Raw genomic sequence first — 27,729 nt, 5'->3', positions numbered from 1 at the left:
CCAAAAGGACATCCAAAGTTGGTTGTCAGAAATTGTCCTCTAGCCTGGAGTACGTATGCAGAGCAATGGCACCAAATATTGTACTCAAAGCCAGATTCTGTAGAAAGGTAAGCTGTCCGTCCACCGAAGAAGCCTGGCACCGTAGGCTAAGACCCCCACCCCCCCTGCCTTGATCTGATGGCTTCTTTCTACCAATCCACCTACCCATCCTCTTTGTGCTCCAATATACCACTTGATCCTTATTAGAATCCCTCAGTACCGTAAGAATTCTCTTATATAAAAATTCATTAAATAAGGTACCACTTTCAATATATTGATCCTACAAACTGTAACTGTGTGAAGTGGTTCAACACGATGTCATCACTACACAGCAACTTGTTTCATTTACAGTATCTGTTTCACTTCTACTCATGAGCTAATATAATTCAATTTTTTTAACTGCACACAGGCTGCTAGACACATGTGCATGGCAAATGGAATCTGAACTTAGCTTAACAGCCTCATTTATTCCTGATGGTTTAAATTATTTCATCACAATTAATGACACCCCCTCAGCTTCCTGTGCAGCACTGCCAGATGTTCAGAGACCACAAAGCCACTCTCTTCTTTGACGGCTGGTGACAAGTCGTCCTCTGAAGGACATTCCCTAGGTACACGGGCCGGATGACACCTCCACTGCTTAGCACCTCTCTGCCTCCCACAGTAACCATGTTGAGGAAAAAGGGGATGGCATGAGAAACCAGCGATGCATTAATGAGGGCAAATTACGTGAAGTGATCTAAACTCAGAGGAACTTGGCTCCTGCCACATGAGTTCCTAACCTTGTTGTTTTATGAAAGAATCCTTCACCTCCACCTTCCTAGCCACTGGCACCCACTACGGTGCCTCGGAAGGCGTCTATCCTTGGGCAATGTCAAAGGACAATAAAAATATAAACCTCTCCATAGGAATCCTTTTTGAATTTGGTTAATTTTGTTTTGGGGGTGTTTTTTTAAAAATTTACCACATTAATCTTGATCATTATGTTTTTGATAGTGGATAGTTTGAACAGTTTATCACTGTCTACATATTCAACTATAATTTTCCTCTAGTATTCAACAGACACTTCCAATAGCAAGCTGTTTATCACAAGTTGCCAAAATGTGGTATAACAGTTTTACCCCATTTTCCTGGGGTATAATTGGTACACAAAAAGCTGCACACATTTCATGTATTCATCTTGATGAGTCTCAATTACCTCTTTTTCTTAGGCTTAGTAGGATTTAGTCTTTTCAAGATCTGTTAACTTTTTGTTTTTGTTCCTATTAGGTTTTGTTTGCTGTTGTTTGGTAATTTTTTTAAGAACATACTGAAAATCACACTTCACACATGTCCTTTTTTTATTCTATAATGGGCAAAGCCATTTATTCTTTCCTTAGCAAAAATTTATTTCCTGACTGTAGAAATTCAAAAACAGTACCTTATATTTGTCATTTTGAATTTCACCAAAAAATTAAAAAATAAATTTGCATAATCATAGGTAGTTAAGAGGGTATCAGAAATAAACACACTAGAACTATTACAGTAAGAATCCAATACTATAGCTCTAATTTGGAAAACATTTCCATCAACTAGTGAACATGTGGCAGACATTTTATGGATTATTTTTTAAAGGTTAAAAAAAATAAAAATGCTGATCTTATTCAGGGAATAAGGGGCCTTTTCGTTTGCCAAAAAGTGTAATAGGAAAACTGAAAGGCCACCTGTGTCAGCCCACCCTATAGTATGAACATGAGCTATAAGAACATTTTGGAACATATTTTTAAACTGAGATGAGAAAAAATCAATATCAACAGAGATTCCAAGCAGATACAAAAGGCTTCTGTGCGTGGTAGTGATTATGTGTGTGGCCTACACAGGCTAATTTCAGATGCCTCCAAAACCCAGTGTACTTTCTCTTTGATAAGCTATTTGGGATTAAAACTAGGATTTCATCCATTTCAACTGTGACAATGGATACAAACACAAGGTAAGATAATCAAGCCAAACAAGTTGAATCTTCCCCCTCACAGATGGCTGTTTTAATCTTAAATGACTACTGAATTTTACCAGACACGCTACACTTAATATTTTGACAGTTGTTTATTAAAACTACTTTCCTAAGAAGTCCTATGAAACAAACAGTGTAGTTTTTATCAGAATTGAGGAACCGGAGAGAAGCTGTGTTGATGGCATACTTGCAGCAAGCAGACAATAGGAAACTCTTAGCACTCCCGGGGTTGCATCACATTTTCCACAGACCAAAACTAAAATGAAATATTCAATTACTGAGAGGTAGATAAGTGAAATAAACAACTAATTTCATAGTGAAGTTGGGAGAGACTCATATGGACCTCATTCTGTTGTCTCCAAACACTTTATCGAAGGGGGAAAAGGAGCTGAAAAAACTTTAAACTCTCATGTAGGGATGTATTGCTTGTGTGTCCCTGGCAGATGTGGAAAGGAGATGAAATGGGCAAGGGAGAATCAAATATCCCATCGCTGCAGGTTTGCTGAGGGAAAGAGCACTGCAAAGATCTCACATCTGGCAATCATTTGTCAATAGCTGGAAAGAGAACGGCAGGAAACTTTCTGGCTCTTGGAGAAGATGAAAAGACAAAAACCATGTGTCTCTCTCACACACACACACACACACACACACACACACACACACACGGCAATGGGGTACAATGACTACTACACTTATTCTGCACCCCTCCTTATCCCCACTAAATTTAATGATCTTCAGATATACTTTACTCCATGCTCAAAAACATGCACTCACTTGACTTGTTAAAGCTGCAGTGTACGTACATTTTTCAAATAAACCCCAGGGCTGATGTTAGAAAATCAAAATCAGTCAAGCATAGACCGCCTGGTACTTTGGGCAGGAATCCTTGTGGTTTAGTCAATAAACAGAATCTGAATGAAAGACACCACAGTAACTAGACAGTAACGTTTTGAACAGATCTTAACCTGAAGGGGGCTGGGAAAGGCGGGTGCACTAGTGACCATGGATGTAAGTCTACCAGTCCACTTGCATCACTCACTCTACCTGTGATATGACTGTGTTTCGCACAAGGTCATCTATTATCTCCAACACACACTAAAAAAAAGTGGACTTATATTTGAGGGAGGTTGAGAATGAATTTGGGGAGGAAACTGTTGGGTTTTGAGAAAAATAATCACACCTATTTAATAGGGTGGGAAGAGAAAATCTCAGATTCTATTTAGTCTGCACTGGTGATAACAATATAAAAAATTTGCTAACTTCACTGTGAATTAATAAAAGTGACCAGGTTTGCTTCAGTCAGTTTATCATGTAATAAAAACTTTTCTAGATAGCCCACACAAAATTAATTAACTTGTCCAAAAATCATAGGAATTCATATCTGTTCATGTGATCTGTAGACTTCAATGGAAGCTCTTGGTTCACCCTTATGCTGCGTTTAACTAGCAGCCGCCGCCAAGCTTGTCCCTGTGATTCCATAAGTGAATGCTGCAGGTTGTTTAATAACCTGGCAAATTCACAGTAGCTTGTCAAATTATTACAGGAACAGTGTCATCACTAAACAAGCCTGATCACGGTTAATTACAATGCAGACTAGAGAGCAGCCACAATTGTTCATTAATTACAGGAAGCACCTCATTTAAATTTTATGGAAATTTACACTTGCATCCCGGTATGTCTGGAAAAAAAAGTGATCCTTCATGCATTCACAGAAGAAAGGAGTCTGTGGTTTATGAAACATCACAGTAAATTGGGTCTAATCTGGTACTGAAATATTGGTTCACTATTTACTCTAATTTACTAAGCATATTAGTGGTGAAAAATATCAAGTCAAACCCCACATCTTGAATTCCCAACCAAGAAAGGAAATGAGCTGGGCCTACTGTAACAACTTAATACATGACGAGGCTCAGTTAAGACTAAAAAGTAACTTTTCCCTGATTAAAAATAAAATATTTAATAACAATTAAGAAAGTATAAACCAGAATAACAATTTCTTATAAAATAATTATATAACACACAATTTTTAGCTACTATACATCAGTTAACTTAACCCTCCCAACTAAAGAAAGTAGTTTCATATCTACTTCAAAAGCCACTGAGGAAAACAAAGTTAGTGAATAGAAGTCTGGACTTCCAGCTTCTGCTCTAAATCAAGTATATCAACACAAAAAAAGTGCAGATGCCCTTGCAAAAGTCCAGTCAGACACAGACTTCAAGGATTACACTGATTAAAAACCAAAGGTATATTCATGAAAGTGCCAGGAATCTTGGGATTATTAAACAATAAGTTGCTAAACCATCTGATAATTTAGGGATAAATGCAAAGGGTTAAAAGGAAGCAGGTAAGAACAGGAAGCAACTCCACCAGTCATGAAAACTCATGAATATAAAAGTAGATCAGATATGAGTACTGTATGTCTAAATGAAAATCCTTCCTAGAAAAAAATATAAACAAACTGTTGCTCCCAAATCAAGGTGCCCAGGGGCTTATTCTCAGAATCAAGAGGCCAAATAACAAACCCTCTGGCTGTTATAATGCCTGGCCCTTGGGGAAAGCTGAGATTCAAGTAAGAAAAAATAAATGACTCTGATGACCCTGGAAAGTCCTATAGTGAGTTCCCTGGAGTGCAGATTTGGACTTAAAAATAAGAAACGACACATTCTGTATAGGGAGGGAGAGGGGGAACCAAATACCAGACTACATTCCATGGGGAGAATGAAAGAACTCTAAGCTAAAAACTACCCATGGAATTGTTAGATTATGAAGAACATATTGTCGAGTTATTATGACTGACATAATATGGATATGTACTAGATATTACTAAAATGTGTGGAAGCCATATTTAGCAAGGAAGAGGAAAAAAGAAGGAAATGGTTCAAGTGGGTCCCAGATAATTCACCAATTCACCACAGTTGACTACCTTTTGACAGATGCAACCTTTCCACTCAGTCGGCCAAAATGGTGTTGCAAGAAGAGGAATCCAACAAAATGAACACCTTCATTTCTATGCCCAGGAGCTTGGTCTCCTTTGCAAAGCCCAGGCTGAACTGTCAATTCCATAATCTGTTTAACTACCTATGACCCCGGAATTTCACTTAAACTTATAAACACACATTTTTGTCCCTTGGTATGTTATAATAATGTGCTCCATTGGTCTCTTTCGGTTTTATTTCACACACTCACATCTGCAAAACCCATTGCTCTTTGCACCATAACTTAAGGTTCAAAAACAAATTTTCCAATAGCCACCCATGACAGACCATTCCAGGTGATATGTTTGAAGACCATCAATTGTCCCATGCAAAGAGGTCAAGAGTCAGACTATTCCCCATAACAAGTCTTCCATCACTCTGCATTTATGTGTCACACACAAGCTGTTAACTTTCTGAAACTGAGAAATACATGGTCATGTCTCATATGTGTCACACCTGCTTTCTGTTGCATCATAGCTATACACCACCCAGACAGTACCAGCTTGTAGCACTGAAAAGCTCAGGTGGTCTTCCCTAGTCCAGGAGCAGGTGTGTACCCTAGTGCAAGAGATGGTGGACCCTTTATTACCATAAGAGCTGAAACCTCCTCTTACCACCACTTCTACCTTCACTCACACTATGAAAAAGTAATTTTAAAATTATTTTCTTTTCTCATGTCGGGTGTCTAAACCAGTAAAATGTTTTCAAATTGAACTCATCCCTCATCCCTGAACTCACTGTGCTCACTGTGCACAGTGCACAATTGAACTCACTGTGCTCATCCCTCAAGTCTAAAAATTTCAGAAAATGATGCCAAATGGAAGCTCTAAAAGATACTGTGAGTTTGCTCATACTAGGGAATAACATCCGCATTGAAACTCCAGCTTGTATCTTTGCATCATTGGCACAATCCTTAAATAACTGAAGGTACATGGAGGTGGACACATTAGTTTGGATAAGATGTCATATCGTATTTTTAATTTGCTATATACTAAACTGCTTTGATTGCCTCAAGACCACACAAAAAGAACTGAATTCCAAGTCAATACTTTCACAAAAATGTACTTTGCTAATAAACTTAATATTTCACATATCTCCCAATCCATGAAGAAGGAAGATACTTAACGAGTCTTATTATTCTAATGCAATGCCCAGTTGAATGGCTTCCATTCTCCTGAGCTGGGAAACCATATGCAGGAAGTATGACTTGTTCCCCATGTATCCCCAGTGCCTCGAACAGTGCTTAGCACATTTTGATGATGATTTAAAAAATGAGAGCTAATATTCCTGGAGTGCCTGTTGTGTGCCAGGCCCTATGCTCACTGCTAGGTACATATTAGAACATTTAATCCTCATAATCACCTTGTGTGGTAGATCTTCATGTTATAGCTTTAGGAGAAAGCTAAAGCTCAGTTAGGCTGAGTGACTTGCCAGAGGGCTCACAGCAGCTTGCGTCACCTGTGCAGCCAGCCTTCAGATACCGTGGTCTTACCCACTGCAGTATATACTATCTCTTGGATAAATAAAGATCTCCAGTTACAGAAAACTTATCCTGAAAAGAAGGTTTTGTTGCACATATGCTACACTGGTCCCTCTTTCGCATTTGTCTCGATGGCTCTCTGTCTCCTGATGTCACGGATTCATCTGTATGGCCTTCAGGGACCACCGTTTCTGCCACACCACCCCCAACTGATAAAACAGTAAGACTCCAACCTGGACTTCCAGCCTCTGGTCTGGCTCCTCCAGGTTTGGGCAGAAGTCTGCACCCAGCACTCTGCCAGCACATGCCACTGGAACCTGGGGGAATACGGCTGAGTTAGATAGATGCTGGGTGTGGAGGCTGAGAACTACACACAAACACACTTGACCCAGGCAGAAGCAGGGGCACCCCAACTGAAGTTCTGAAACAGGCCATCACGGCTTCACAGGTTTTGACACTTAGTAGGTCAAACAGATTGTAAAGAGTACACATCCAAGTTCATTAACTACCAAGAAGGTAAATTCCAAGAAAAAAAGATCCACATAAATGTTATTCACCCTTGTATCTACAGCACATACTACAAAGCAGGAACTTAAATATCTGTTCAGAAGGAAGAGAGAAGGAAGGTAAAAAGGCATGGAGGAAGGAAACAGAAGAGAAAAAAAAGCAGAATGGCTGCTTGATATTTTTTCCTCTATCTTTTCATTTTCTTATGTGAGGATTAAGAAAATTGTATTGTATAATGTCTAAAGTTCCTTTGCACTTTTAAATACCTATTCAAATTTATTTTTCCTGTTCCTGGTAGAGGACAGCATGGGCAGAGTTATTTATTAATATTTATTATTTATTTACTTACTATCATTAAATTTCACTTAAGAGTTTTATTTTGTGTCTGTTCTAATAATAGAAGTAGTAACAAATACAACTTTAAATTTAGTGAATGTTTCTATTTCTAGAATTCTACATTGAAAGCCACTAAAATTCCCTTTCAAAAGTAAGTTATTTATTTCATCCAGTCTCTCCATGGAATAACTTACTTTTGAAAGAAGGTGAAGGGGTTAGACAAAGAACATATATACATAAGACACAGACACAGACAAGAGTGTGGTGATGGCCAGAGGGAAGGAAGTGGGCAGGGGCTGGGTAAAGGAGGAAAAGGGGAGCAACAGGGAGAAATCTGTAATAGTGTCAATAATAAAAATAAAGTTTCAAAACATTAAGTTATTTATTATCAATAGTCATTCTCATCCTAAAATACTGCCTACTATAACTTGCTTGCTTTGTTTTAGACTTTTTAAGATAAGGAAAGAAAGATTTAGATTTGATCTAAACCTGTTTTCTTCCTTTTTAAAAATTTTCTCTAACACTCAACAATTTCAAACATATACTATTTTCATTGATCACACATCTATCTATATATATCAGAATCTCAATCCATCCATCAGATTCACCTCACCTGTGTCCTTGCCCCGTCAAAGCCTTCCTTTGGTGTTTTGTTTTGTTTCATTTTTTTCAAAACTCCAATTAGGTTGGCCTGTGCCAATCAATTTTCTTTGTTTAGAGATCACTTTTCAGCCAAGCGTGCTGCCTTAGAAGGTATTTCCCTCTTCCTTTTGACCCACAAATCATTTCACTTCTCCAAATTGAAATAATGTCAATAAGCTTCATTTTGCAAGTTCACTAATGAATATCACTAATTTCAAAAAAAGCATTCACTCAACTCTTCAAATATTTTAGATTCAGCTCTCTTTTTCTTTTTAGTCTCTCCTTCTTTCTTCCTGCCTACTGCCCATAACATAAAATGGACAGAATATCATCTGTCTTTGAAATTAACCACTCTTTTCTTTACCCAGGAATTTCACCAGTGAAGCCCAAGAGGGAAAGGAAAGGGAGGTCACATTTACTAAGCACTTGGAATGAGCCAGTCACCATATGGGTACCTTACACACAGAAATAACCTGTATTTTTTCCCCTTTCAACAATCTTATGGGATATGAGCATCTGCATTTGACAAATGAAAAAAACTGAAGCTTAGAGTAGATAAATAGGTCAGAGTCACGTGCTAAAAAGTTGTATAGTACACACTTAAAAATAAGAAATAAAGACTGACAATGTATTTCAAAGAAGTTAATGAAAAACACATAATAGTTGCATTTAGTGGCATCCAATCTAGGGGCATTTTTTGATGTTTCACATGTGAGAAATTACAAAGAAGACAAAGGAAATGAAGAAGGTGTTCCCAGCAACCAAGACCTACTACTTGCTCTGTGGCCTAGGACACCATAAGCAATCTAAAAGGGAATTTATCCTCTAACTTGAAGAATGAGAAAGAAACAGGGCCTGGAGAAGAGTAGAGACACTGAGCATTTGTGTTGTGTCACACAAAACAGTGCTGATCCCCCCGCTCAGCTGACACACAGAAGGGCACTAATGAGTCATGCAACAGTAATTCTCCCTAGAGGGCCACAGAAAGACTGGGAAAAATTCACCTTAAAATATTCGGTATCGAAACGGAACTCCCCAAAATGCTTCTTATAAAACCTTAATAACTATAACTACTTAACCAATTAAAGCCAAACCCATGAGCCACAATGTATATGCTGCAAATTAAGTGTAAACAGCACTTTATTTCATGTACACAAAACAAATTCCCACTTACCTTAATATTATTTGAGCGTGTCACAAATACTAACTTTTTAGTTCCTTTTCCCCCTCACAGAATGTGTTTTATAAGTACTCTCAGTAGGAAAGAAGACAGTTAAATGAGTACAATTACACTCAATTATAATCTCAGACACTTAGAAATAAACAGTTCCTGGAGAGAAAACAAAATTTCTGTGAATAAGTTGAAGAAAAATGTGTCAGGCTACTAGAGTGTTTCAATAACCCAAATCACAAAAAGGAATTAGAAGTAGATAGCAGTCTTATAGTTAGAAGCCTAGAATTTCAGAGCAGAAAAAACCCCCACAAGTAAGTGTCCATAAAAATGGACTCCCATATTTTAAAGATAAGAAAATTGAGATTCGAACAAAACTGTAGTTTCACTGATGGGCTCACTGTCTAACAATACCCCTGCATCCACACCCACAACAAGTGTTATTAATTATCAGGGAAAAAATTTTTAAGGAAAAGGCAAGTGATATGTAGTTCCTAATTCATCAAAATGTACCAAGGAAACTACAGAGGATATAAAAGTTGATAACCTAATTCAGCCCACCTAGACAATTGAGCCTTTTGATTTAGAAGCCTTAGCTGTTAACCAGCTAGCTATAAAGCAATCCAAAAAAAAAAAAAACCCACCAAACACAGAAGGAGCAGAAATAAACTGTCTAAATTCTTATTATTATTCCCCTTTAAATAAAATAATAAAATATGGTGTACACCCAACCACTGTTTTCATTGGCACATAAAATTTAAATTGATTTGGGGAATTCCAGTTTTATCCACTTTCCCTCATGCTAGTGTTCAGTGTGTTTCAATGCCACACTTTAAAACTAAGTTCTCCAATGATTTTTGCAAAATATTCAGTGATTTTTATCTCTGAAAAGAAGTAAGACTAAGGAAACTTTTAAAATTCTTTTTTGAATCAATGCATATTTTGCTTTTGAAGTAAAAACATTTAAGTTAAAAAGAAAGGAAAATACTGAATTGATCAGCTAATGTTTCTAAACATTCTGCCACAGGTTTCATTATAGGATGGTAATTGTCTCGTACTCATCTAAATTTCATTCTGCTGGTGCTGTAACAGGAAATGCGAGGCCTGGAAAGGGACCCTCTGGAATCCCCTGGGTAAGCAGAAGCTGAGTGCATATCTGCTCCTCCGTACATACCTCAAAGGAATCACCGTGTGTGAGAGAGCTATTTACAACTTACTCTGTGTATAATCAGCAGAAACAAAAGATATGACAACAAGCATAAAGGCCTCTCTCTCTTTCTCTTCTCAGGAGAATTCAGCAAAGCAAGGCCAGTGGGTATTCACTTCAGTGTCAAAAGGGCTTCCAGAAAATACATTTTCTGTGGGGTAGGGAGGAAATATAGCAAGCTTCCTACACACACACACACACACACACACACACACATGTTCCCTGTTTACTGAGATCACACATAAAGACAGTTAGGGACAAGATTTCTGAAAGACAGAAAAAGCCCCACGTTGTAAACAGGAGCCAGCATTCAAAGTATCTGAAGCAGAGAGGAAGTATAAGGTATGTGTAATGAAGAGGAAAAACGAAGAAAGAGGCACAAACATGGTAACTAGAGAAATAAAATGTGCTATGAGTAAAGGGCTTATAGAAACAGAGATGCTCCTTGCACAACCAGAGCCCATTTGAAATTTAATTTAATTTTTAAACATGAAACATTCAGGTAGGCACTTGCCTGCTAGACACTATAAAAGTCACAGCCTAAATAAACAAGCTGACTTCTATGTCAGCTCAAGTCTCCTTAGTTCGGCTGGCCACAGGCCCAGATCAGTTCTGAAGTGTATGTATTTTGGTGGCTTTAGTCTAGCAATAAAGAGATGAGAGAAACTATCTCAACCCAAGAAGAACTTGGAAATGAATGGGTAGACAAAACTGATTTTCAGAAATAAAGGGAAAGAGAAAAACCCAAACAAATCCTCTCAGAGGAATCAGGGACATGGCTGGGTTCAAGCTCTGTCACATTTTAAGCCAGAGAAAAGCACTGATGGAACTTCAGCCTCATTTCAGTGGTTAGATGATACCAAGCAGCGAAAGATAAAAATACTCAGATAAGAATTCAGGAAGACTATTAAGTGAAATGGATTTGACAATAAGCCAGCCAGGAGCCTATGTGAGAAAGAGCAGAGAAAGGAATAAATTAACTACCACTATAAAGATGAGGATGCATGCTAAATATATTGCTTTGAAATAAATGAATACAAAAATTGAAAAACAGGAAGGTGAGCAGAGTTGCTGGATGAGCAGTTAACTTATATCCTAATTTTTCAGGTTAGGATTTAACTAAAAGACTAGATTCCAAGCCTAAATTTTCTCAACCATGGAACCCGAGGCTACAACTCAGAAGGACCAACTATATGAACCTAAAGCTTAAGAATGAAAACACTGCTTGCTTACTGGTCACCACTACTGGTGAGTCAAAAAGTATTTATATCCATTTTCCCATAGGGAATGGTCAGAACTGCGTTTAGTCCCACAAGGCCCTAGGTGAGACAGCATTGTGTCAATGGGTGCACGGTAAGGATGAGAGAGATGTTACAGAAGAATGGAATAGGACAGTGGACAGGTCCCTGTGGAGTCATCCCAGGACAATGAACTGCAGGGTCAGGATGAGAGAAGAAAGAACAGTGAAGGGTCAGATATGTGATTCTACTACTCAACAGGTTGACAGACATAGATGACTTGGGCAGTGGCGGGGGAGACACACATCCTCACAGGAACCAGGACTGATTAATCCAGGTTCACTCTCTCCTTCTGTCTCATGAGCCCGTACTTTTGGGTGAGCTGTCAAAGAACAGGGCCCTAGGCTCCTTGACAGGAACCACCTCTGCTGGTAAAATTATAGATTTCACCACCACAACCACCAACAAAAACACATTGGTTTTTATATTGTGCAATGTAGGATAAAAGGTAAAAAATCTCTCTTCCCTGGTAATACCCTGAGGAACTTTATGGACAATGAATAATGCTAAAATTACATAGAATCTTCCTTCCAGAGTGCTCAAAGGGCTTTATACATAATACTTATTAATTCCTATATCAGACAAGGAAGGAGTGATTGCATCCTTCTTATTTTTAAACAAGGAAACTGGGGCCTATCACTACTGTCTTCCTCTGTATTTGGTAAGTTGGATAGAAGTTAAATTATGATAAAGTTCTCTCACTACTATGCTAGTGTTTTACTAAAAAAGCCTCCTACCATTTGAGAGTCCATTTATTTCTCCAACTCTGGTTTTACAAGAGTGTTAGCACTAAGGAAAATAAAGTTGTTTATACTTGTGCCATGGATGGGCTTTATATAAAGAAAACAAAGTACAGAGTTAGATTATTTTCAATTGGTTTGCAATCATTCTTTTAAGTCAGTATTTTGGAAACTGAACACTCCAGATTTTTGCTTAGGAGTGTAATACTGCCAAATCTAACAACTGACATTAAGTAAAATTTCAAGAATGCTTGTATATGCCCAGGTTAACTTTTTTTTCCTGCTCTAAAGGCTCAATGCCAACTATCCTAAAGGCAGGTAAAATGAAAAAGCACCAGCTTTGGAGTTAGACCTCTGTTTAAATCCCTGCAGTACCTTGTAAAGTTTGGTCAGTTAGTTACCAATTCAGGGCCTCGTTTCCTGTCTCTGTAAAGTGGGAATGATTGTAATTACTGTGTAGGGTTGGCAACGTTGGAGGAGATGACACATGTCCTCTAACTAAGCATACAGTAAGTATACACTATAGGTAAATGATACTTTTCTAGACATCTCCAACATAGCATCCCATTCCCATGAGAAGTGAAGGAAGGAATTTGGGGGGAGAAAAGCAAGCCTCAAATGTCAAAGGAATAATATGAGCAATTAGGGAAGCTAAAGAATTACCCTATTCAATTAGTCTCAATTAAGGGCCAGCTAAATTTTTAGAAGGCTTCCTAGAATACCAAGTTGAGAAGACTGTCAGGTGTATCTGGGTCCTGAGAGACTGACCACTGAAGTTTTCACTGGGGCAAGTCAGGAGCAGCGTCACATCCCACGCTCTGCCACTCACACCCAGCCAGGCCCTTTACAATTAATTAAAACATAAGGTAAGTTGCTGAGTTCTCTTTCATGCTAGAGGCTTGACCCATGGATTACAAATAAGGAGCTTCCAGGAAACTAGACATGGGTAAATAAAATCTGAAGAAATTCTACTCTTTTGGGAAATATAACAATAAACACTAAACTGATAGACAAAACCAAATGTCTAGGTCAGTGGTTCAAGGTGTACTCCTCAGCTAAAGAACACTATCAGCATCGCCTGGGAAGTTGTTTGAAATGCATTTTGCAGGCTCTGAGACCTACTGTGACAGCCACCTGTTTTTAGTGATCAGGTGTTTGAGAATCACTAGCCTAAATAAACAAGAAAACAAAGAGAGAAATGGTAAGGCAAAAGTTCTCCAGATGAAATCTTAGCTTGAGAAGAGAGAGACTAACAAATACCAAGAGAAGAAGGAAAAAGCATGACCAGGGCATGAGATCCAGGATCTCCCCAAATTTCACTCTGTGGAGAAGAGAAGGTTGTCAGAAAAGGAGACCCTTAAAAGAGAAAGCCAAAATGATTAAGCCACTAAAGGAGGAACAGTATGACCAACTCCACAATATGTCACAAACGTCAGAAGAAAATGACTTGGGGACAAATGTTAACTTAAGCATTAAAAGTAAAAGTACTTTGAAATGATCCAGGTCACATTTAACTTCACCACTGGAACTGCTCTACTCAGCTTCTCTCCCTGGTCTTCCATTGCAATCAAGAATGAGGATGAATTTAACTATTTCTAATGAGGAGACAGAGGTGACTATCCAGTAAAGATCACCAAGCCCCTGAATTTTTTGAGGGTGTGACATTTTTTTAGAAAGGAGTTCACTTTGGAAGAAAACAAGTGCATTTAACTTGATCTTACTTCATCAAAGACACAAATGGGACAAATCAAAATTATTTTTCCTTCCTACATTTAACACACTGAAGAGAACAAGGTGATGGAAAAAATGTATGTGAAAAGCAAAAAAGGGAGTTTGAGGAACGAATGTGATAAATGAATGTGTTATGTGCCAGACAATGAAAAACATTACCCCCCAAACTCAACATCTTGAGTTACCCATTGAACCGCCTATATTAAACTTCTTATGGTTAAAAAGTGTTTGTGTCCATACATGATTTAAGAGATGAAACAGAATGAACATGTAATACTAGATTTAATGCACAGCGGTGAGCTAAAGACACAGGTTCCTCTGGACTAGACACTTGCCCTATTTGACGTGAAGAGTGAGCCTGAGGGAAGGCCACGTACCACACACCAACAGACCAGAGAAATTCTGACTGCTGTAAACAGGAGAGCAGGGGAGCAAGCCTTTGCCTTTACCACACCAAGCCCATCATACAGCACGCTGATGATGAGTGAATCAACATGATTTTTGTCTGCATGCAAAATTTGAACACAAGTAATATTAAGAGAAGAAAGGAAACAGGAAAGCAGATTCAGTCCTGCTAGTCCATACAGTAAAAGTTTCCCAACTCAAACTCAGTCATACTGGGTTCTGCACAATTCCTCCTCCAAGCCTGCTGAGGATCCCAGACTAAAAAGAGAAAATACACTAAAGCAAACAAAGTTGATTTCCATGGAATACACACCCTCTCCCTAACTTCCTTCCCCAAACCTAAGTGCACTTATCTCAATTGGGGTGAGATCTAGGGGCGATGAGAAGGTGCCACATCCTGTACCAGGTAAAAAATGAATATAAATTTTTCCCACCAATGGCATCTCTTTGTTACTGAGGGTCTTAGGATATACTGAGAAGATTGAGTAAAATGAAATTTCTTGTATTTTCCTTTGGAATCATAGAATATAAGATATTTTTCCAAACTGAACATAGTTTACTCCTGAAATCTAGTGGCTTCAGAAGCTGAAAACTAGATTAGTAGACAAGAGAATGTTTTATAAGTGATAAACTGCATGATAATTTTTGTGTTTTTGGTATCAAAAGCCTCACATAGAGCTGCATATGTCACTGACTTACCTAATGATCAGATATGTTGTAAAATAACATTTTCTCTGTCACCTGTGTAACAACAGTCCCAAATCCCTATTCCTTAATTGTCATGTAAATTTCGGCCCTACACTTTCAAGCTCCAACTAGAAATTTCCAAGTATCCAGTTAACACTTTGGGCAAAACAAGCAAAGCAAAGGGGTTCCTTACTACCCTTTGTTTATTACAGCTCTCCCCTGACATTGCTATATTTTGCAATGTCAATCCCATTAACCAAGACTCAGAACCATAGATCACGATTAACAGCTTTCTCCTGATTTCCCAAACCAAGTAATTTCTGAAAGCCTGTCTATTCTTCCCTTTTAACCCCCTCAGCAGTACCCCCATGCACCTTCCAGATCATTTCTATTGAGGTCATGATCAGACATCTGCTATAACTCTTAAATGATAATCTCAACTTGATCATTCCATACTCCCCAACCAGTGCCATATACCACCCCCTGCAACTGCCAGACATATTCTCCTAGATGATGTTTAGAGTACCCCACAAACTACCAATTAAAGTTCCTAACTGGCCCTCTTAAACCTCGCTCTACTCTGTCTTTCCAGCTTTATCTTCTTCTCTTCCTATTTGATGTCTCATGCTTACTGATTTGGTCTTTCCTAGTATGATATAGTTCTTGAGCTGCTCTTCTGGAATACCCCGCCCCCCCCATTATACATTTGAAAATCTTCTTATTTTCTGATGCCACTTCTTCCACAAAGTTTTCTGATACCCCGCCAAGAGGAAGAAATTTCCTCCCCATTGTTCTACCACCCTTAGGGCTCTCGGCAGTATAGAACTTGAAGTGTGTATTTTTTTCTCCTTAAGGGCAAGAACTAATTTACTTCTCTTTGTATTCTTCCACAGCGCCTACAACACTACCTTACACACAGCAGATAGTCAACACACACATGTAAAATAAATAATAAACAAATCTCTTAAAATTCACAGTGGCACCAGTGACCCAATGTTACAAATAGAACAGTTTTAACTATATAATTACTACATCTGATCCGCAACAAATACCCTTAAGGCAGTTAGTTAGTGGCCGATAATTCCTATTTCACAGAAATCCAAGAAGCAAGGAGGTTACTACTTATGCACAGAACATTCTTCTGAATATAATTTAGCCCGTAAAGGTTCACTAACTAATTCAATGTCACCTGTTGATTTGTGGCATAGTCTGCTGAAATGATACTTCTCTTGCGGGACTTTCCTTCCAGTTTACTTCAGGATTACCCCTAAAACCTGGCTCCAAGTAAGGCTATCTTCTAGAGGTAAGGAAAGGTACACAAGTCCTCTAAAATATAGGTTTAAGAGGTCTTTCTTTGCCTCACAAGGTGTCAACATGTGCTAAAATCTAGAATATAGAAAGATAAAATATAAATATATAGTTTAAAATTTAAACATATATAGTTTAAAATTTACTAGGCTTCAGAGTAGAGACAGGTATTAAAAACCCCCTTTAATAAGCTCTTTAAAGGAGGCATTGATTGACCTATATCTGGAAAGAAATCTATCAGCCCTTATACTGCCTTGAGATAGGAAGGCATGATCAGCTTACGGTCAACTGGGGGTAAACTGCCATCCCTAAGCTTCTTCATTGTTTCTAGGCAAAAGTACACAATGACATTTGATCCTAAAGCCAAATGGCTGCTTCCCTGATACCTACTTTTCAAAATAAAGTTTTATTAAAATACAGCCATGCCTATTCCTTTACATATACATAATCTACAATCATTTGCAGCTACAAAGTCAGAGTTGAATAGTTGCTACAGGAACCATATGGTGGCCTAAAATATTTACTATCTGGGCACAGAAATACAGAAAAGGTTTGCTAACCCCTGTTTTAAACTGTGCAAAATGGTACCTCTTTCCCCAGCAACCTCACTCTCAAGAATTCACCTTTAGGAAAAAAGAATACAAGTGCAAACAAGAATGTTCATATTGAAGCACCACTCTTCATAAAAGAAAAGAGTTGGCAACAACTTCAATGTCCACAAACCAAGAACTTATTAAGTAAATTATGGTACAATAATAATACTAGGAATACTAAAATTATGATAAATATTTATAATTATAGACATGGAAAGATATCAATGACATGATTTTTTTAAGTCACATATTCATTATCCTTTTTATGTAACTAGTATCTACTCCTACATTTATATGTAAAAGTAAATTAAGATGACTAAACAAATGTTAATAAAATGGTTTCTGCTCTGGGTGGTATGGCTCAGTGGATTGAGTGCAGGCCTGCAAACCTAAGGGTCGCCAGTACAATTCTGGGTCAGGGGACATGCCTGGGTTGAAGGCCAGGTCTCTGTGGGAGGTGCAGAAAAGTCAACCACACAGAGCTATTTCTCTCCCTCTCTTTCTTCCTCCTTTCCCCTCTCTAAAAATAAATAAATAAAATCTTTTAAAAAATGATTCCTTGGCATACTTTCAGTTTTTATTATGTTTGTAGTTTTTAAATCAGATCTGTACAAGAAATATAAATACTTTATACAAAAGCTGTAAAAGAAGTTTAAACCTATTAAAAATTAAAATCAGGGTGCAAAGTTTAGGTTCAACGTTTTATAAAGCACTGAGTTTTTCAGAAAATAAGATTTTTTTTTTGTTTGGTAGGGGTTTTGGTTTTTGTTATTGCTATGTTGGTTCTTCCTTTTCCTTTGTTTTAAAGAGAGAAAGGCTTTTAAGCTTACCAATAACCAGCATATCTATGAACTGGCATCCCCACTGTACGTGACAAACTCACTACTGGATCAAAAAAGTCCCTTACAAAAGAATCCATGGGTTAAGAGGAAGAGAAGAGGTTAAAAGAATAGTGCCTGGATGGAAATGTATTAATTCAATCAGGAACCTATAAAACGGTTCCTAAAGTACCCAAAGGCTACATAAGACTTTAGAATTATGTTGCTCAGTGAATGATTCTTAGTGAAGAAAAAGAAGAGTTTTCGCCACTCTCATTTTCTCCAACAAAAGTAAGGTTGGCACAAGTATTTTTTACAGTAGAAATGGAACAGGCCAAATATGTATGTGATATAACAATTAAGAACCCTCTACCACCCTTGATAAAGAGATACTAAGTGAACAATGCATAAGGCTTGAAACTAGTTGCAACAGGAACCACAGAAGAAGAAATTGCCAGTAACAATCGACACAGCTCACCCTCTCTGTGCCAGGCTTTACACTTCTGAGCCCCATTTCGTCAACAAAATAACTGAAGTTCAGAAAGGCTGTATAACTTTTCCAAGATCACATAAAGAAGAGATATATTGAAACATAGATACATCTGGCTCAAAAGTATGGACCCTTCCCATACTTCCCAATGGTAATAAAACAAAAATCCTATTTCTAATGAAATACTACATAAAATATAAATTTAGCAGATGAGAAAACTTGAAATTCCCAGTTTATAAAGACATTACATACACAAAAAAAGACATTACAAAACTACCATGTCAATGTTTTTATTTTTTACAAGCAATTTATTTAAAATAAAGTGTGTTTTATATTATTTTCTCAGGGTTAGATCTTCCACATTCTCCATCCTTACAATATACATATGTGCTATATTATATATATATGCATATATCTCTTACAGATATGCTGTACCATTTTATAATATTGAGCACAAAAACTATTTAATATTTTCAAACTGAAATAGTGTGAATACATTTTCAGGCATAGTCTACAGTTAAGACTTAAAGTTATAACTGATTTTTATGTAAAATTATTTCACTGCTAAAGATTAAACAAAATCTGTACCCTGAAAATTAACATATGAAAAACTATACAATGATATAACTGTAATTCCTTTTGCATTTACCTACACTATTTTCTCTTAGATATATTCTTTTTAAAAGTTAGTCAGCAACTTGCTTTTCCTGTGAATTCCCTATAATTGTACCTCCAAGCTTAAGACAAAACCTTCAGCTCCCAGGTGGAAAAACAGGTTGTGCTATGCTTTCTTTATGAGTATGGGAACCTTAGCCTATGGTTTTCTAACCAGGTATCCCATGGTTCCCTAGTAGAGGTCTAAAAGATAAGGCTCTATAACTGTACACCTTTCCATCTAGAGCAGCTTTAATTTTTATTAGTTCTAGGTAGTGGCTTCCTTGTAAAAATTTAACTTGAAAGGGAAAAAACAGCAGGTTTGACAACTTTATTTTTAATAGCTTAGGTTATAGATGGATGAGAAGAATACAGTAGAGGTAAAAGCAAAGACTTGAGGGCCACCATGCTGGATACAGATTTTACATATTTATTTCCTCTGTAATTTCCTTATTTAATCTGTAAATGACAATACTTGTAGCTGCCCTGAGTACCTTTATAATAACTGAATAAGACAGGTACCAACTCCAGCACATTGTGTGATCTAAGATGTAGTTATGAAATTAGTAGTTTTTAATCCTCTTCTTCTCTTAGGCACAAACAAAAGTAAACACCAAGCTGAATATTTATTTTAGATCTTAAGATACAGAATGTTCACACTGGGGTTGGCTAAAAGAAACTAGATGTTAGACAAAATAGCAATGCTAATCAAAGATCATCTATGACAATACTGATGTGCTATACATAAGAATACAATTGCTTTTGATAAAAATGTAATCCAGGATTAAAAAACAAAAAAAGAAGCATATTTTGCTCAACAAATAATTCCCAAGCCCTTAACTATACCTAAGGAATTATGCAAGACTGTAAAATAAGATAAAATATTACCCATATCTATATCTATGTTGCTATTACTTTGTTTAAATGTACTGAGAGGTGTAAATACCATAAGCCTTAATGTGACCTAAATTTTGTGAAAACAAGTGAATGAATATTCACAAAGCTAGAGACAGAGGCTGGGGTAAAATTTCCTCTAAAATTTAACTTTAAGCTCTACTATCAAGTACTAATATAATAATATCAAAATAAGGTAAGAAGCTTCAAATCCAGCAAATGATTAGAACTGATTATACAAAGGTAAACACAATAGAGTTGTGTTTGCTTCTTTGCCTTTAATCTACTGTTAGCCCTAGGTTGTGTCACAGAAATCATAGCATCACTCTGATATCCATTAAGGCCAACCTGGTGAGAATATTGCAGAGTGACCAAAATGCAAGACTAATGAGTAACATAAGAGATGCCTAAATAAATAAATAAATAAATAAATAAAGTAGAAAACGTTGTCTGTCAATATCTGCTATCTCCTTTCCTAGAGATAATTGAAGAAATTAAAATATTTTAATTAAATTTATCCTCTTGTTCCCAAAATTCAAGCTTCCCAAAGGAAGCTTGACAAAGGTCAAGTTCAAAGATAGGGCTCTAGTTTACTGAATACCTACTATGTACTTCAGCTTCGTACAAGTGCTTTCTCATTTCACACTCCTGACAAATTCTCAAGCTATATGTTCTTTCCCCCATTTTAAAACTGAAGAAAATAAAGGTTACGCAAGGTCACAAGACTAAGCATCTCAACTCAGGTCCACTATAATGGCACCCCTGTAAGAGTTCTATAATGCCTAACACTGATGCCTGTCTGGTACAACGGAAACAGAAAAATGCTGAAAGGAGAAGTATTGATATTTTAATAATGCTTTATTTTTATAAGAGAATTCCTAAATCAACTGTAATTTTCTTATTAGGGAGACAGGATATTAGAGTAAATTCCACCTTTGCCTCTTGGTTTATAAAGCAAAAAAAATTTAATAAGGCCAAATGAAAAGGGTTGAATACAACCACAACACCCTTTTGATAATCAAAAACTGCTTCCATGATCAGAATAATAAATACATTTTAATGCTCTAAATGTATATGATAGATTTTTTCTTAATTTGGCAATGCTAAGAAGTTTTTATATTTAGAAAAAAATTAATTTTGAAATTGTCTAATATAAGAAAAAATATGCACAAAGGTAAGTTTAGTAGTCTGCTAAAAGTTTCTTTTAAATTCAGAACTAAAAGCAAAAATTACCATCACCATAACTTTTCTACATCCAATAGAGTAAAAAGAATTATTAAAGTATTCTCTGGAATGTACAGGGAAATATCTAAGAAATTCATCTACAATTTGAAGTGCCAAGTTCATGAATAAAATCTTTATATTTCTATAGATTTGACTGATTGTTGGTTATGATCTCTCATAAACAATGTGAATGTAACTTTTCATACAGCCATCAAAGAGCCATCATACAGATAGCATTAATCAGATTAAATTCAGGTCTATCTTGACAAAAATCACCTATTTATATAAATACATAAACATGTACCAAAAATTGTATAAGTTGGGCACATAAACCCACCCATAATTTACTTTTCTGTGGTTTATTCTTGAGAATGTGGTATATTCTATTACACATAATTTTTAGAAATAAAAAATAACTTATCAATAAAAAATGTCTCAGCTTAACAACTCCACAAACTGTTTTTTGTATATATTTGGCATTTACCAAAGGGTGCATGCACATACAGGCAAACCTACACAACTGTATCTATATATCTGTGCATTATTAAGGAAGAGGAAATGACACATAAGAACATGAAAACAAGGAAAGTATTATGGTTTGAAAATGAAGAGAAATAGAAAGGCAATCCAAAACTAAAATTCAAACTATGAAAAATATCTTTCCCTAGGTAAGTCCAAGATAATCCATATTTCTCCTACTCGCTGGGGAAAAAATCAGATGTATGAATATTTAATGAAGACCCAATGCAAAATAGAAGGCTGTTCATACATCCACATTTTAATTTATTATAAATTAACTTGAGTCAGATCAAATCATGAAGAAATCCTGAGTGTTACATGTAACATGCACAATTACAACTGAGGCCATATTGTAAACACCCTCAGTGACTGTAAGCCTGAAACAACTGAAACAGTGAATTAAGAAGACTAGAATTTCCCTGGAGAAGGACAGGGGTGAAAGCAATCTGCAAAATGGATTTATCCGAGACAACTGCAAAGCCTGAAAATGTCCTAAAACTCTGAAGATGCTCACATGGTTTAACAACTAAGTTCTTTTACAAGATCCACACCCCAGATGACTTGCATCTTTTACTGCCTTATTTCCAGAATTCATGGTTTTAAATCACACTGGAAACCTCTGGCTGCAATTGAATTAGAATGGTTAGATTTAGCCCCTCTAAATGCTGAGAGAAAAAAAAAAAACAGTCCCTTAATTAAGTTTGTTTTGTTTTAAATTCAGACCTTCTGCATTCCAAAATTGTATCTCTGACTAATGCAAACCGTTATTACAGAGAAAATAGTTAAAAAAAAAAAAAAACAGCCAGTGAAAAGGAATGAGGGAGTAGTAATGGTAACATACAGTACCATGAGCTGCAGTGGCCTCCCAGTCAGTGGTGCAAGGTTAACAGATCACTCCTGGCCTTCAGGAAGACAGCAAAACACACCGGGGCAGGGGGGTAGGGTGGGGGAGACAAGGACTGAGGCTGAGAGGGGGGGGAGGGGACTCTCCCTCTGGCAGTTTACACAAGAAGGCAGCTCAGTGCAACTCCTTTCTGGCACATTCTCTCTCTATCTCCCAACCTCTTTGCGTGTGTCTTGTCATGTTTTCTTCAGCTGTTAATTGTCCAGACAGCAAAACACAGTTTAGGAAAAAGCGAAACCCTTCTAAGTGACCATTACAGCAAATCAGCTTCATGCTGGTGGGTAAAATTTTCCAAGGGAAGTGTTCTTCTGATAGTTCCTGAGTCTCTAAGTCACCACCACCCCCACCCGCCACCACACACTCCCCTAGAGGGCTAAATGCACTGTGGCAATAAAACATTCATGCGACTTGGAATTTTAACACAATGCCATTTCCCTAGTTTAACCTGAAAGGAATGCACTAGTCACAACAGACTACATCATCCTGCCATTAAACTCTGCCAAGGAACCGCTTTTTTGGCCGTGCTGGGCCAGCTCTGACGGGAAAGGAGTACACAGACCCACACACTGAGCACAGAGGGGCCACCTCTGCTTCCTCAGCCTCGTCCAGCAACACTCAGCTCTTGAACATGACCCCTAACCCCTCACAATGTGACCTGCTTGTGATGCATGTGTCACTCTGGAACTTCTGCAGAGCCACACACTGCGCAGGCCATTTGCTGCTCCCTCTCAACAGGACTTGGGCCCACGCCAAAGGTTTTTTTCTTATTACTACTGATACTATTGAAAGTCTTATGTTTAAGTGCCTGGACATTTTTTCCTTGAGTTGCAGAGTGGCCTGTTTTTCTTTCTCCTTTGTTTGCTTTGGACTTTTTAAAAAACAAACTTTACATTTGCATTCATAATTAGATTATGATTACTGACAAAATGGTTTGCTTTGGGGACTACTTATCAAAGCTGCCAGTTCTTTCGCATTTAAGTGACATTTAATTTAGGCCTACAAAAGTCAAAAACAGAAATAATTCTGATTTCTCTTGAGAATTTTAGAGAAAAACTTAGATGTTGAATTCTACAACATCCATACTTAACCATCTCATGTGGTTAAAGTACAAGCAACAAGTTAATTTTTCTAAATGGATTTATTATTACTTGTGCAGAGACATCTACTTTCCAAGGAGCATAACTGACAAACTAAGGAATAAAAACATGCATACACGTACCGTACAACAAACGAAATATTAAAATCACATTGGAAATTTTTCAATGTTTTAATTAATTTTAAACTCTGATGCCAATTAGGCATCGAAAACCAATAAAACAATATTAATTTTTTATAGTCTTGTTTTCTTTTATTTCCACCTATTATTTTTTTTAATATTTTATTTATTTATCTTTTTAGAGGGGAAGGGAAGGAGAGAGGAAAGAAACATCAATGTATGGTTGCTTCTCATGCATCCCCTGCAGGGAACTGGCCCCTGCCGGGAATTGGCCTGCAACTCAAGCATGTGCCCTGACTGGGAATCGAACCGCGATTGTCTGGTTCACAGGCCTGCGCTCAATCCACTGAGCTATACCAGCCAGGGCTTATTTCCACCTATTTTTAATATAATTTTTTTACTTAATTATTGTTCAAGTACAGTTTTCTGTCTTTGCTCCCATCCCAGTCCACCCCCCCCCCAGTGCTCCCTACCTTCCTCCCATTTCCACCCCCCTTAGTTGTTGTCCATGTGTCCTTTATACTAGTTCCTGTAAATCCTTCCCCTTTCCCCCCTGAAATTCCCTCGCCTCTCCCCTCTCCCCTCTGGTCATTATCCCCCTGTTCTCTATTTCAGTGTCTTTGGTTATATTTTGCTTGCTTGTTTGTTTTGCTGTTTAGCTTCCTGTTAAAGGTGATATCATATGGTATTTGTATTTCAACACCTGGCTTATTTCTATTTCCATGTATTTTCTAAAGATTTTATTTATTTAACTTTAGAGGAGAAGAGAAGGAGAAAGGGAGAGAAATATCAATGTATGGTTGCCTCTTGTGTGTCCCCTGCCAGGAACTGGCCTGCAACCCAGGCAGGTGCCCTGACTGGGAATCAAACCGCAATCCTGTGGTTCAAAGGCCCGCCCTCAATCCACTGAGCTACACCAGCCAGGGCTTATTGTATTTTTAATTGTTGATACTATCACAGATTGATTTCTGTTGTTATCAGATACCGTAATTTTGTTCCCCAAACATCCTCTATCCTCAACTTCTCTCCCACCAATGGGAGAGAAGTAGATTGAGCACAGGCCCGCGAACCAGAGGATTGCGGTTCGATTCCCAATCAGGGTACATGCCTGGGTTGCAGGCTGGTTCCTTGCAGGCCAGTTCCCAGCAGGGGATGCACGAAAAGCAACCATACATTGATGTTTCTCTCCCTCTCTCCTTCCCCTCTAAAGATAAATAAATAAAAAATCTAAAAAAAAAAAAACAAAAAGTATGCCTTCCAGATTTTTTTTTTTACTTTTCTGATCATTCTTTTTTTCTTTCTCATCATTAACTATTTTCATATGGGGCACTTTCACTTTTAACCTTGCCTTATTTTATCTTATTATTCCCCCTCTCACTGAAGTCACTTGCAGTTCTAAAAAGCAGCAAATCCCTCTTTCTTGCCATGACCCTGAACTACAGCCAAGTGAGGTATAATTACCCCCGCCAAAAACATCAGGTGTTCCAAATTTACCCTCCTTCAGGGAAGGCATGTTCTATTCTTAGTAACAAATGAAGAATACCTTATTTCATCTAAGGTATTAATAACCAAAAACACAAAATGACGATCTTCAAGCAAGTTAACATGCACATATAAAATAAAGTCAAATTGTCTTCTTTAGGGTAATTTTTGTCTTCCTGCTCCATGAAATTAGTCTTAAGCCCTAGTCAAGAGCTTTGTTTTTTCTTTTCTTTAAACAGATTTTATCTTGCTTTGAAAAGTCAGTCAAATCTCTTCACCTTAGCCAAGCCATGCTAATTCTAGATAGGATAGCCAACTGATTTTTTTAAAGGAATTATATTTGACTTGGGGGTGGGGAGTAAGGGCTAGGAAATCAAACTGAACAGAGATTTTTTTTCATTTTTTAAAAAATTTTTTAATTTATGTTTATAAATTAAACATAAGGAGAAGGAGGGGGAGGAGAGAGAAAGAGAAATATCAATGTATGGTTGCCTCTTGTGCATCCCCTGCTGGAATTGGCCAGCAACCCAGGCACATGCCCTGACCAAGAATGGAAGCGCGATCCTGGTTTGCAAGCCCACAGTCAATCCACTGAGCCACACCAGCCAGGGCTGATCAGAGATTTTTAAAACCTATATAAAAATATTTCCGTTTCAAAATGTAAATGCTGAAATCAAACTGCCATTTTAATTTACATAAAACATAGCAATAAAACATTTGATTTTTTTCAGGTAGTCTGGTTTATTATCTGTATATTCAAATTTCAATTTTGATGTTACTAATGGAAAATCTAGTGAACTTGAAGACAGAAACACAGGAAGCCATGAGACTAAAATTACAGAAGGCAATTTCTATTTAAATCCAGGCAGATACACTTTTTCACTCCTACCAAATTAATCAAGACAGTGATTCCAAAGTATCTTGGACCAATACTCAAAGAAAAGAGCAAGGGTCTGTGTACTTGCACAAGCCCCATATTGAATCCCCTCATTTTTTATGCATTTCCTCTAAAGATCTCTGGAACTTTGAGATACATTACTAAAAGAAGTGACAATCAATTTCATTTTATTTCTAAATAAATTGTCAACCAATTTTATAATCTATTCACTACTGCGGTGCAGTGATGCATCATAATGAGGAAATCATATTTTATATGAAATTGTGCCATCACAAATAAGTGGAATCAGAACACTACAGAATCAGCTAGAAAAGAAAGTCAAGTCAATAAGTCACTGAAATGCAAAATCGCAAAAATCCAAAAATGTTGCAAAAATACTAACTTATTTTGGTAGGTACATATAGAATGATCAAATCTGTGATAACCATAGGTGATTTTTATTTTCTTTTAACCAAAAACATTTTACAGCTAAATGACATTTAGAAATACAAGTTCCAAAGTTTTATCAGTTACCTTTTAATTTTTAGAAAGCAAAATAGGTGAGAATTTTCTCACCAACTTCTATTACAAGAAGCACAAACACGCACATGTTAATTTATTCTTCTCAAAAAGAGTGCACTTGGAGTTATAGAAGTGGCTAAACCAACTACCACTATGCCACACACAGGCAGTAAGCAGACTCTAAACCAGGGTGAGTGCAGCAAGCCTCAGAGGCAAGGAGATGTGAAGGGAAAGATGTGTGGATAAAAGAGAAGAAAAAGGAAAGGGATGGTGTGGGACAAAAACAGACCGAAAGAAAAGGCAAGCTACAGAAAAGAAGGGGTGGAGAGAGAAATAGAGTAAGAATGGGAAGGGGAGCAGTGAAATGGGAGACTGAAGGGAAAAAGGGGATGGCTGGGGGAGAGAGGAGGGACTGGAGCCCCTCGACACAACAGTGGATCAAGCAGCTGGCCAGAGATGCTAATTCAGCGCTTTAACAAATCAATGCCACTTGAAAAGTACAATGTGAGCCCTCACTGGGTAGATGTCAGGGGACTGAGAAAATGCATTCTCAAGTATTTCACATTAAGAGGGAATAATGTGTTAATTTATAACTCTTCACCCTATACACTCGGATTATCTATCTGTGTCAGCGATTTGACTTCTTAAATTTATCAAAAACGCACGCAAAGGGAGGCAGCTTCAGCTTCACCACAGGGAAATGGAGATTTAGGAAAAGCTTGTCCTAGGGTGGGGACTGTGGTTCTTTTTGCTTTCCTATTTGGGCTGAAGTATTGGTGGGGGCAGCAGGAAGGAGTGACCATCAGATGGAGAGATCCAAGGAGGAGGGGAACTCCTGGTCCAGTTACTAACACAACCAAAGAAAAGGCTCTCTTGGCCTGTAGTTGATTGCATTAGGTACCATCCGTCAAAAATGACACAGAAGAGTAGGAATAACTTGAATCAGCAACCCGAGCTACCATCATCAGAATTTACTTTACAGAAACTTACTTAAGTCTCTCGGCACACCCAGCGGAAGA

General features: G+C 37.4%; 1 protein-coding gene across 4 annotated transcripts in view; it reads right to left on the bottom strand.

Annotated features, from left to right (window-relative positions):
- BNC2 (basonuclin zinc finger protein 2) overlaps window positions 1-27,729 on the bottom strand; it is a 425,587-nt gene that overhangs the window by 235,804 nt on the left and 162,054 nt on the right. For all 4 annotated transcript variants that reach the window (XM_037061921.1, XM_037061922.1, XM_037061923.1 and 1 more), the window contains one exon: window positions 6,719-6,802. In XM_037061921.1, the coding sequence (XP_036917816.1) occupies window positions 6,719-6,802 (84 nt within the window). The remainder of the gene's footprint in view (window positions 1-6,718; window positions 6,803-27,729) is intronic.

Source organism: Sturnira hondurensis, unplaced genomic scaffold (assembly GCF_014824575.4).
Source record: "Sturnira hondurensis isolate 20B ecotype Veracruz unplaced genomic scaffold, ASM1482457v3 Scaffold0013559, whole genome shotgun sequence".
Taxonomy (NCBI): domain Eukaryota; kingdom Metazoa; phylum Chordata; class Mammalia; order Chiroptera; family Phyllostomidae; genus Sturnira; species Sturnira hondurensis.
Note: the sequence above shows the minus strand (reverse complement) of the source record. Positions and strands in the feature narration are given on the sequence as shown.